Source organism: Oncorhynchus tshawytscha, linkage group LG03, assembly GCF_018296145.1.
Source record: "Oncorhynchus tshawytscha isolate Ot180627B linkage group LG03, Otsh_v2.0, whole genome shotgun sequence".
In the NCBI taxonomy this organism is placed as follows: Eukaryota; Metazoa; Chordata; class Actinopteri; order Salmoniformes; family Salmonidae; genus Oncorhynchus; species Oncorhynchus tshawytscha.
The window spans coordinates 13,200,161-13,212,555 of NC_056431.1; the positions used below are offsets into that span (position 1 = coordinate 13,200,161).

The following is a 12,395-nucleotide window of genomic DNA, read 5'->3' on the forward strand; positions in this document are numbered from 1 at the left end:
TACACTATCACCACCTGCTGGAGTGGAGTGTGACGGTGGAGTGTTGTGGAGATAATTTATTTGATTTTATTTAACCTTTATTTAACTAGGCTATTTGTATTTTACTTGTACCGTAGCTAGTCTATATTCTATAGCTACACTCCTAGGTATTTTCTATTACACATTTTTTTTAAATAAGGGATTACTTGTATGTATGACATTGTATTGTATGTACCATAGCCCTTCTATTCATATTTTATCAAGTTTCCTGGCATGTACAGTACCAGTCAAAAGTTTGGACACACCTACTCAATCAAGGCTTTTTCTTTATTTTGCTATTTTCTGCATTGTAGAATAATAGTGAAGACATCAAAGCTATGAAATAACACATATGGAATCATGTAGTAACAAAAAGTGTTAAATATATTTTAGATTCTAGATTCTTCAAAGCTACCCTTTGCCTTGATGACAGCTTTGCACAATCTTGGCATTCTCTCAATCAGCTTCATGAGGTAGTCACCTGGAATGCATGTCAGGTGTGCCTTCTTAAAAGTTAATTTGTGGAATTAATTAGATTCTTAATGCATTTGAGACAATCAGTTGTGTTGTGACAAGGTTGGGTTGGTATACAGAAGATAGCCCTATTTGGTAAAAGTCCAAATTATGTCAAGAACAGCTCAAATAAGCAAAGAGAAACGACAGTCCATCATTACTTTAAGACATGAAGGTATGTCAATATGGAAAATTTCAAGAACTTTGAAAGTTTCTTCAAGTGCAGTCGCAAAAAACCATCAAGCGCTATGATGAAACTGGCTCTCATGAGGACTACAACAGGAAAGGGAGGCCCAGAGTTACCTCTGCTGCAGAGGATAAGTTCATCAGCCTCAGAAATCAGTAATTAACTGCACCTCAGATTGCAGTCCAAATAAATCAAGTTCAAGGAACAGATACGTCACAACATCAACTGTTCAGAGGAGACTGTGTGAATCAGGCCTTCATGGTCGAATTGCTGCAAAGAAACCACTATTAAAGGACACCAATAATAAGAAGAGACTTGCTTGGGCCAAGAAACAAGAGCAATGGACATTAGACCGGTGGAAATCTGTGATTTGATCTGATGAGTCCAAATGTGAGATTTTTGGTTCCAACCACCGTGTCTTTGAGAGACGCAGAGTAGGTCAACGGATGATCTCTGCATGTGTGGTTCCCACCATGAAGCATGCAGGAGGAGGTGTGATGGTTGGGGGTGCTTTGCTGTTGACACGGTCAGTGATTTTATTTAAAATTCAAGGCACCCTTAACCAGCATGGCTACCACAGCATTCTGAAGCGATAAGCCATCCCATCTGGTTTGCGCTTAGTGGGACTATCATTTGTTTTTCAACAGGACAATGACCCAAAACACACCTCCAGGCTATGTAAGGGCTAGGAAGGACCAGGAAGGAGAGTGATGGAGTGCTGAATCAGATGACCTGGCCTCCACAATCACCTGACCTCAACCCAATTGAGATGGTTTGGGATAAGTTGGACTGCAGAGTGAAGGAAAACCAGCCAACAAGTGCTCAGCATTGATGGGAACTCCTTCAATATTGTTGGAAAAGGATTCCAGGTGAAGCTGGTTGAGAGAATGCCAAGAGTGTGCAACGCTGTCAAAGGCAAAGGGTGTCTACATTGAAGAATCTAACATCTATTTTGATTTGTTTAACACTTTTTGGGGTACAACATGATTCCATATGTGTTATTTCATAGTTTGTAGAATGTAGAAAATAGTAAAAATGAAGAAAAACCCTTGAATGAGTAGGTGTGCCCAAACGTTTGACTGGTACTCTATGTGATTCACTGGAATATATGATAATCTATTGTCTGTCAAAGAAGCCCACATTCTTTGATACAGTTGATAATGTCATGTGTTTTGGCTGTGGGCACCTTTGCACTGCATTGGGAAAGTGTAACTTCTTATTTGAGCAGCACCCATGCTAAGTTTTTTATGTAAAAAATGTTTGCTTTCAATTTATTTGAAGGGTATGTAAAGAATGTTGATTTTTTTTCACTGAATGTTGTAATTTTTAAAAATGTAGTTTGAACAGTAAGGACCAGTTTCATTGATGTAGAAAAACCTATTCTTGGACTAAAAAGCACTTAGTTTCAGTTGATTTCTCAGTCCTTTTTTAAGGAATAGGTTTAATCTGGGTCCTGGAAACCAACCCTCAACTTTTAAATAATCTTACTTTTGAATGAATGATAATGGAGATGAACATACTTTGTGTATTTGTATATTTAATTCAGTTTACAGTGAATGTGTAGGAAGATAACGTAAAGGTAAAAATTTATGGTCATAAATCAACAAAAAAAATCACACACTAAAATCAATGTTTATTCGTCATATGCACAAGATACAGGATAAACAGTGAAATGAAATGCTTACTTGCAAGCTTCCTCAACATTGCAGGAATAATAAAATGAGTGGTAAATCTAGAGCACTCCAAAATACTATGTCAGTAGTTTAAAAAATAAGTAAAAAAATATATACTGTGAATATATATGTCAGTGTACTGTTATATTTAAATATTTGTTTACCTTTATTTAAAACGGCAAGTCAGTTAAGAACAAATTCTTATTTACAATGATGGCCTAGAAATAGTGGGTTAACTGCCTTGTTGAGGGGCAGAAAGACAGATGTTTACTTTGTCAGCTCGGGGATTCGATCTAGCAACTTTTCAGTTACTGGCCCAAAACCTGGGCTACCTGCTGCCCCTACAAGTAGTAAGTGAATAGTGACTAGTTAGGAGCAAGGTAGAGCGGTAAATAATAAATAGGTGTGTGTGTGTGTGAGAGGGAGAGAGAAGTGGGAATGCAGAGATTCTGTGCAAATAGTCTTAAGGTGCAGGTGGACGGCAGCCAGGGGCTAGCCGTTCAACAGACTTATGGCCAAGAGGTAGAAACTGTCTCTGATGCTCTTGTACCGCATGCCAGGCGGTAAGGGAGTAAACAGTCCATGTCTGGGGTGGCTGAAGTCTCTGGAAATCTTCCGGGCTTTCCTCAGACACCGCTTGGAGTAAATTTCCTGTAGGGCTAGGAGCTCGCCACCAGTTATGGACTGGGCAGTTTTCATCACCCTCTGTAGATCCACGTTCGAGGGCGGTGCAGCTGCCGTAGCAGGCGATGATGCAGTCAGTCATGATACTCTTGATACAGCTCCAAGGTCCGCTAGAGGGCACTAATTATTATCCTGACGTCAAATAATAGCGGCCTCTAGCGGACCTTGGGTCTGCTCTCAATGGTGCATCTCTCTCACACACATACACACACAAAATGGCCTTTTCGCATTTGGAAAAAAGTCCATCCTCTTTCCTCTATCCTCTCTCCTCTGTGACCCGGAAACCGATAAGTGGTTGAGTGGTCGAGGAGAGTGCCAATTCATTAGTAAGCAAATGGAAGAGTGTCCTCCTCTTCTCGATAGCCACCTTTCATCGGAGGTTAGTCATGTGTATCCTATCTGTATTCCTTCGCGGAAGAGTTTTGAAATTTGCCAAACCCCTTTGAATCAGCTATTGTTTTCCCCGAAGGACAAAAGCATGTAAACATTTAAAAACGATATGCTGCTTATCCTTTTATCTTTAAAATGGCTTGCACAGCTAGCTACATTTGTTTTTATCACTTTACACATTTATTTTACGATTCCACCCCCTGTAAACGGAATTTGCCTGATGACGTGCAGTGGAGAAGGACTGTCCCATTTCAAACAAGCACATTTCTGTTCACGTTCCCTCTCCTTGCCCCTCTCCTCCTCCTTTTGTCACGCTCGTCGAAATGATGAGACCAAGGCGCAGCGTCAATAGAGTTCCACATATTTTTAATCAACTGAAACTCACCGACCGACGCTACTACTGTGCACACAGGCACCTAACTGTAGACAAAATCCCACACCAGAAAGTGGGAAAAAGGCCTGCCTAAATATGATCCCCAATCAGAGACAACGATAAACAGCTGTCTCTGATTGGGAACCATATCAGGCCAACATAGACATACAAAACCCCTAGACATACAAAAACCCTAGACATACAAAAATGCTAGACATACAAAAACCTAGAGTACCCACCCTAGTCACAGCCTGACCTAACCAAAATATATAGAAAACAGAGATATCTAAGGTCAGGGCGTGACACCTTTGACCTTTTTTAAACGGAGGGGACAGAGGACCAGTGGTATAGAGGTGTTGTCCCAAATTTCCAAAATTATAAATCCCATATTGGTCTTTCACAGTCAGGCCAATCCAAGCAATTAGGCTGTCAACTGAATCAGAAATTCACAGGGTTCTGTGAAAAGTCATATTTTTGTAATAGAAAAACCACAAAATTGGATGTTCTAAGTCCATAACAATGCTTAAACCACATCATGAAACCCGTTTTAAGGCATGGGAAAAATCTAATCATTTTTTATTTCTGAGTGTAGTTACCCTTTAATTCAAGTGTGCAGGCACCTAGCACTGTTTGGCTAGCTTGTTTCTGTAGCACATGAGATGGAGTTTGCAAAACAAATGACCACTGGATTGATGCAAATAATCATGATATCATTCTGCCATTGGCTACTTTGTAGCTAGTTTTTAGGAAAGCCTTTCCATCTACCAGAAGACAGTTAGGCCTATCATTAGCATCGCTATATTTTCCCTGTTCCTTAATTGTTTGAAACCTGGACATTTTACTTCATATTATGAAGCAGGTCTTACCTTTCTTCAAAGTAGCCTATAGCCAAAATTCCACCATAGAAACATGGAGGCAACCATTTTATAAAGACTTCCTCAAATGCGTTCTGCTGTTCTGTGGTTTCTTTCAACTTTCTTTCATTGTCTAGCAGACAAAGGCATTATCCTAGTCATATTAGAAACCCATCCCATGATAGATGCTGCATCTTTAGATCTCCCCTCTTTCTAAATATCTAATGGATATTTTCATCTCTGTCCATGTGCGCATTTAAGAAAGGTGTTTTCCTGCAAATTGTATTTAGGAACATTTGCGTGTAGGCCTTACTGCTGTGTGCACATTGCTGCGCCTAAAATATGAAGGAATAATATTGTATTAACATTATAAGCTAAACATTCTGATCTGTTGGATCAGCTTTATTAATTGATAAGGCGTATCCCTCCATTACTTTGTATACCCAATGCACACTGAAAAATAAGTGTGTATATGGTAATACAGCGTATACCCTCCACTACACCACTGCAGAGGATGGAGGAGAGAGGATGCAGGACTTGAGCAAACCAATTGCAAAAAGGCCAATGACTACAGTATGAAGGAAAAGGCCAATGTCGATGGCCCTTTAAGAATTTACTAGACTAAAATAATATATTGAAGAAAAGTATAAAATATTTCATACATGATACCGAACGAATAATACTAATGAGTAGATAATAACCTAAGAGGTTTGAATGGAAAATGTATCCATATCTAATAGATATAATTGCATAATTAGTCATTCGATTAGTAGACATTGTCAAACCAACCTTCTGTGATTCAGAGTGAGAACTAAAAAGGATTGCCGATGTAGTCGATCAACAGTGGGCCCTCAGACAGATATTTCAGTGGATGCCTAAATGTGAAGCATCCGGTTGGCGTTTCCACTCACTACCAAATGTAGTAGTGAGAGGAAGCCCACTGGCGCGCATTGGGAGAAGATGGAACGAGATGTATTTTTGCCGATATTCTGCAAATCTTCTCATAAATTAAACATTTGATCTCAATGCAGTTTTCTGTTCCAAAAACTAGAATATGTTATGAACAAAACTGATTAAGTATTGTAGACTTCGCACTTTGTTTTACAAAATCACGCTGTTTAGTAGGAGTGCAAAGGCGAATTGAGTTATTGCACACGTGCACTTCACAGAGTAGGCGTTTCCTAACGGAAATATGCCCAAATATATTAGAACGCGCCAATAGGATTTCGCTCGCGCATGCTTGGCTCTGCCCGCCTCCTTGCTTGTTCTGCCCACTATGACTAATTTATTCCCATTGGAAACGACGAGCTGGGGTCTATCTCGGTTTTATAAACATCTTTGGTGGGCCCTTCTGCTTCGAGCACGCACACGTCTGTGCCCAATTGGATAACTTTGCTAGCTCATTGATGGACCATAGTAGAAGAAAATGACAGATTACGCCGAGGAGCAGCGAAACGAGCTGGAAGCTATAGAGTCAATTTACCCGGACTCGTTTACAGGTGAGTTTTCTGCGAGTCTGTCTCGGTTGGTTTCCAGGCTGGAGAATGCTAGCTAGCTAACTCAGGTTAGCATTGTGGTGCCAATTTAGCTGGCTAGCTAGTTAGCAAGCCAACAACCCTCAACATTTAGGAGAAATTGTTTTAGCTAACGATCACATAATGAAACGCCCTCGATCACCACACTCAAAGTTAGTCAGTGCCACTGCACTGTTAGCTAGCTAAACAAACTCAACTGCACTGACAGTGCCACACATCCTACCATTCAGGCTCTCCAGTAGGTTGATCATAGTTAACATCTTCCACTTTTCAATAGTGAAATAATTTTAGAGCAACGGGATCCACTTTCTGTTCGAACTGTTTGCTTTTCATTAATTTGCATAACAATGATGTGACTGCTGTGCTGACTTTAATATTTGTTTTGGCCCTCCTGTAGTGCTATCAGAGGTGCCCACCAGCTTCACCATCACTGTGACATCAGACGCAGGGGAAAACGATGAAAGTAAGCAGTAACCTAACCTATCATTCGCTTGCCCGAGTCTTGTGTAGATCTGTTGGGCTACACTAGCCTGGACTGACTTGTCATATGGGACGAGTTGGCTAATTAAAGCATTTACAGATCTGGGACCTGGCTAGGGTTTTACTACATTTATTGTTTGTTTATTTGTTAACCTAATGCCTCTGTGTTATTGTAGCGATTGAAGTGACGCTACAGTTCACCTATGTGGAGAAATATCCTGATGAGGTGCCGCTGTGGGAGATATATTCCCAGGAGAACCTGGAGGATTCAGATGCAGAGGGCATCCTCACCTTACTGCAGCAGCAGGTCTGTTACACTCATGTGCACACACACTCACTCATAGGGCTGTTACGGTGACCGTATTACCGCCACACTGAGTCATGGTGGCAGTCAAATTCCATGTGACCGTTTAGTCACTGTAATTAGGCTTCTCCAAGCTCTGATGCTGCTCATGGTCATTAGTAGCCTATCAAACTTGATAACTGCCTTGTACTCTGCACTCTATTGTCCCTCAAGTCACTCTGACATCAATGCAAATTTAATCGGAAATCAAATCAAACACTTCATGAGACCCCATGAGCTCGTGTTGTGCAACATTTCTATAGACTATGCAATTGCATGAGAAAACAGAGTGATGGCCTCTTAAATAGAGGATCCCATCAGCTTTCTATAGGCTAGGACTACTATATTTATTTCTCAACCTTCCTAATATTAAGCACATTGCTTCTCTTTAAAACAGAAGTATAGCCTACCTTGGGTGGCATGAAAATGAACCATGGGAAAAGCATCCTCCATTCGCTATTTAAGTGCATAGGTTACATATATTTTTTTCCGCTGCCCCTGTTTCGAGACAGGTGCATAATTCCAAATCAAAACAAATTTCACATATATTATTATTATCGTGAATGGTATCTCATCACTCGTGAATGGTATCTCATCACTCGTGAATGGTATCTCATCACTCGTGAATGGTATCTCATCACTCGTGAATGGTATCTCATCACTCGTGAATGGTATCTCATCACTCGTGAATGGTATCTCATCACTCGTGAATGGTATCTCATCACTCGTGAATGGTATCTCATCACTCGTGAATGGTATCTCATCACTCGTGAATGGTATCTCATCACTCGTGAATGGTATTTTACATGCCCGTAACCCATTGTGCTATTTTATTTAACTTATTTTGTACATAATGTTGCTGCTACTGTCTCTTATGTCCGAAAAATAACTTCTGGACATCAGAACTGGGATTACTCACCATGAACTGGAAGAAGCTTTTTCCTTTTAAGGAGTCCGACGAGAAAGATCTACTACTCTCCCGGAATAGACCCAGATCCCAGACATTTGTGTGACGAAAAGACAGAGGAAAAGGGGATGCAGATCGGGCTGCCTTTTGGGAATCTGTAGGCAAGCGAGTAAACTCCCACTGCCATCAATTGTACTTGCTGACATTCAATCATTGGGAAATAAAATTGATAACTTACGATTATCCGTGACATTAAGAACTGTAATATCATATGTTTCACTGAGTCGTGGCTGAACAACGACACGGATAATATAGAGCTGGAGGGATTTTCAATGCACTGGCAGAACAGAGAAGCTACGTCTGGTAAGACGAGGGGTGGGAGTCTTTTTGTCAATAACAGCTGGTGCGCAATGTCTAATATTAAAGAAGTCTCGAGGTATTGCTCGCCTGAGGTAGAGTACCTTATGATAAGCTGTAAACCACACTATCTAGCCTCTGCCATGGAATTCTTAGCAAATGCTAAATGAACTAGTGTAGCCCACAGCCATATGGCATAGCCAGATCAGGGCCTAACATAAGGACAATGCAAAGTATGCTATTCTGTTCTTCTGAAATAGACTACATTTTCTTCATGTCATGTTTCTTTAGACCTGTCTAAAAATGAATGGATTTATTGTGATGGTGAAGGCTATAATACATGGATTTATTATACTTTTAAAAATGTAGTTCTGAAGGTCTGCATCAGTAGATTGTAGGCTATGTGTGGAAGACAGGAGATGCTAAATGTGTTAATTAACGGTCAATTACCGTGAGTGAGGCCGGCAGTTATTTCAAATCAAATATTTGCTTTTCAATCACTGGCTGACAGCCCTACTTACTCTTGCAGTCTGTCTGTTCCACCATCCTCGCCTTACTGCAGCTCTCCGTCTGTCTATTCCACCTTACTCCGCAATGAAAGGGCTTACATCTGTGTTTTTATTTTTCTAGGCTGAGGAAAACCTAGGAATGGTGATGATATTCACCCTAGTTACAGCAGTTCAGGACAAACTGAATGAATTAGTCGACGAGATAAAAAACAGAAGAGAGGAAGAGAAGAGGCGAAAAGAGGAGGCAGCGGAGGAGGCTGAGAAGGTGCTCTTCCAAGGAACAGTGGTCACCATCGAGAACTTCCTGTCATGGAAAGCCAAGTTTGAGCTGGAGATGGCTGAGTTGAGGAGGAAACGGCAGAAAGAGGAGGAGCAGCAGCAGGCTGGGAAGATTAAACTCACAGGTATGTCTATACCACCCCCAAACCCCTCTTCATCCCCAACCATCTGGATTAGTGTTGAATAATGGTAACCTGGTTACTGAGACTTACTGGGACCACTCCCTTTTCCCAGGATAAATAACTGAGACACTACATTATTTTAAATTATTTCTATGAACAGCTTGGCGTGAAATGGAACTATTAAGTGATATGCGAAGTCTAAATCCGTCTTCTCTATGGCCTCTGTATGATAACTCCTGTGTTCAGGGTGGGGACAGACAACCCATCTCCGTATGGAGCGCAGTTCACAGTGCATGTAGACCTATCATCTCATCATGGTACATTTTCTTCTAGTGATAGGTAGGCCTACATTTGCTGCAGCATAGTATATGCTACAGTAATATAAAGACCTAGGTCTAATTTACCCATCAACATCTGGCTTTCAGGGGTCACCCTATTTTTTTATTTTTTTTTATTTCAGCTGCTGTTTTAAAACAGCCTATCGCTTGAATATCATTGTACTCTCTTGCAGTCTTTCTCTCTTATCTTGAACTCCATTCAAATTGCATCCAAAATAGATGTCCTAGACTACCCTTTTCTGGTCATAAATTCAATGCAGTATTAGCCTTATATTTAGCTAATTTAATGATGGGTTATGCATAATAATCTTCTAACTTATAGCCTTTGTGTCTTGCGCAATAAGCATGCATCGGTCCGACCCTGGCCTCTCTCCTTTCCCATGCAGGAAAAGCTAGACATGATTTTTCGTAGCATTTCTTATACCAATAGACTATTCAGAGACGTAAGCTCTTTTTTGCTGAAAGTTGAATACAGCAGCCAATAAAGCTCACGGGTAGTTTGAAATAAGTCCATGTGTGATGCCAGTAGGATATAGCAGTTATTTGTTCAGACCCATAACCATTCAATCTTCGTGAAGAGAAGTGAAAGCCTTCTGCATCTAATTCTAGTCCTGTATTATTCAAGGATGTCTTCAGAATGATAACTTATTTAACTGTTGATTCATTCCTTCCTCGCTTTCAACAATAGAGAAAGAGGTAGGTTATCATTTGGGGAAATATTATGAAACGGTGTGTATATATGTATGCGTCAGCCTACTAATTATACAAACGGACCCTATTATATTTCAATCAAATTTGCAGGCCACGTGCTGCTCATTAAATGTATTTTAATGTATGGCTCATCCGGCTCAGGTAGCATCAGGCTTGAATTTTCAATCAAAGCTCTAAACAAATCCAGACTGGCCTATTTATATGCTTTTTGATGTTTTTGAATGGCACTTATGGTTTTGGCGGGAAATACCGGGTTACTGGAAGAAAAGTGATTCATTCTAGGGATAGAACATTTGTAAAATACCAGGAAAATATTCAACCCTAATATGGATGCTACATCTCTGCCAACATGTACAGTCCGAACCTAAACCAAAGTTTTTATTTTTATTTAACCAGAATAAGTCCATTGAGTCTTTTGCCAGGGAGACCTGGCCAAGAAAAAGGCAGCAGTCAATACAACATTACAAAATGTAAAACACGATCCGGCCGACAGGAAACATTTACACTCCTGAACATAGTTAGTTAATCACATGCCTCTAGTGCACAGTAGGAAACGGTAGTCTTAACTTGGCAATGACCCTGGGGACTTTAGGTAGCAAACACCTTGAAGACCATGTCTGGTAACTGCTAGTGGTGAAGGAGAGCATGCTACAGAGGTAGAGGGAGTTTGCCCAGAAGGACTTCATATGAACACATACCAATGTAGCTGTCAGTGCATGTAAAGCGAGGTATCAAATGGTGGGCTGGACAAGGTTCAATGGTTGAACGTCTTGACATTTGTACATTAACACTTTTTTTTCCTTCTCTCTCTACCAGGAAAAAAGCTATTTGAGACCGATCACAATCTTGACACATCAGATATACAGTTCCTGGAAGATTGTAAGTATAACAGAGTGATACAACTGTAGTGTGTGCATGTCTGATTGAAGAGAAGTATGGAGATTAGCGAGGGGATCTGTAAAAGGTTGTACAATAACTTTGCTCTTCCCTCCCTTTCAGCTGGAAACAGTGTTGAAGTGGACGAGTCCCTCTTCCAGGACCTTGAGGAACTCGACCTGGATGAAGACGACCCTGACTTTGACCCTCTGGCACTGGGCAGTGATGAGGACTGAACGAGGAAGAGGGCAGATCTGTTTTCAAATACTATTTAAAATACTTTGAGCATTTGCTCTAGCCTGCCTGGAGTGCCAGATCGGTGGGGATTGCAGTGTTGACTATTTTATTGGTTCCATTGCGCCTGGCAAGCACAATCAAGCCCAGAAGAAAGCATTTGAAATGATTTCAAATAGTATTTGAAACCAGGTCCGGTCCCAGATCATCTTTATTGCAGTCACATTGTGCTGCACAGATTCAGATCCCTCAACGCCTGGAGAAGTGTTTTGCATCTCAGGAATGACATCAATTTGATATAGAATTCTTCTGAGATGCGCAGCACGACTGTAATATTTACGACTTTGAATGCAACCGATACTAACAGGAGGGGATCATCACAGGAAGGGAAGTCACTGTATGTAACCAAGCCCAGAGAAGAAAGACATCCAATAACACCCACATTTATGTTCTAGACATGAACTATAACTCCAGTTGGCTGTAAACACAATCACCTCAAGGCATTTATACACCCTGGTCAATTAATTGATTTATACCCTGATGCCATTAAAGATGCACTATGCAGAAATCTCTGCCATTTCCTGGTCGCAAAAATTCTAGTTTGCTTAATTTCAGTTTGTGACAAAACAAGCAAGTATAGTGTAGAGAATCATTGTACCATCTAAACTGCTGTGAAATGTCTCTTCCATAAACTGGTGTACAAAACATAAAAATGCAATAATTAAACTTAAACAGGAAGCATAGAAATAGCACAGATCTACTGCTTCATAGACTTGCTTTCAATAAGAATGAAAGATCTATAATTTGCATTTCTATGAATTTTGTGTTGAGTACTTTTCTTGGATGTGGGGGACTAAAGACTTTACATTGTCATCACTTCATTTAGATAATAGGGAATAAGTGCTTGTCGGCTTGGATTTCACAAGACAGTTGTAAACTGGCCCACAGAGGGCAGCAGCACATTGTTACAGAAAACCTTCAAGACACTGTTGGTTGAATTCACTGTTTCCTT

The 12,395-nt window shown here is 40.5% G+C and overlaps 1 protein-coding gene across 1 annotated transcript; it reads left to right on the forward strand.

Annotated features, from left to right (window-relative positions):
* Positions 1-5,988: 5,988 nt before the first annotated feature.
* On the forward strand, positions 5,989-11,960 carry LOC112227852 (RWD domain-containing protein 1). Its single transcript, XM_024392803.2, has 6 exons — positions 5,989-6,191; positions 6,625-6,690; positions 6,884-7,014; positions 8,945-9,227; positions 11,090-11,152; positions 11,273-11,960. The coding sequence occupies exons 1-6, from the start codon at positions 6,119-6,121 to the stop codon at positions 11,383-11,385; spliced, it is 729 nt and encodes a 242-aa protein (XP_024248571.1). The 5' UTR covers positions 5,989-6,118; the 3' UTR covers positions 11,386-11,960.
* Positions 11,961-12,395: the final 435 nt, after the last annotated feature.

Excerpts from the sequence above, each read along its gene's own strand:
- LOC112227852 (XM_024392803.2), top strand. The coding sequence starts at position 6,119 with ATGACAGATTACGCCGAGGAGCAGCGAAACGAGCTGGAAGCTATAGAG. Across the intron at positions 6,192-6,624 it reads TTACCCGGACTCGTTTACAG|TGCTATCAGAGGTGCCCACC; the intron begins GTGAGTTTTCTG and ends GCCCTCCTGTAG. Across the intron at positions 11,153-11,272 it reads TATACAGTTCCTGGAAGATT|CTGGAAACAGTGTTGAAGTG; the intron begins GTAAGTATAACA and ends CCTCCCTTTCAG.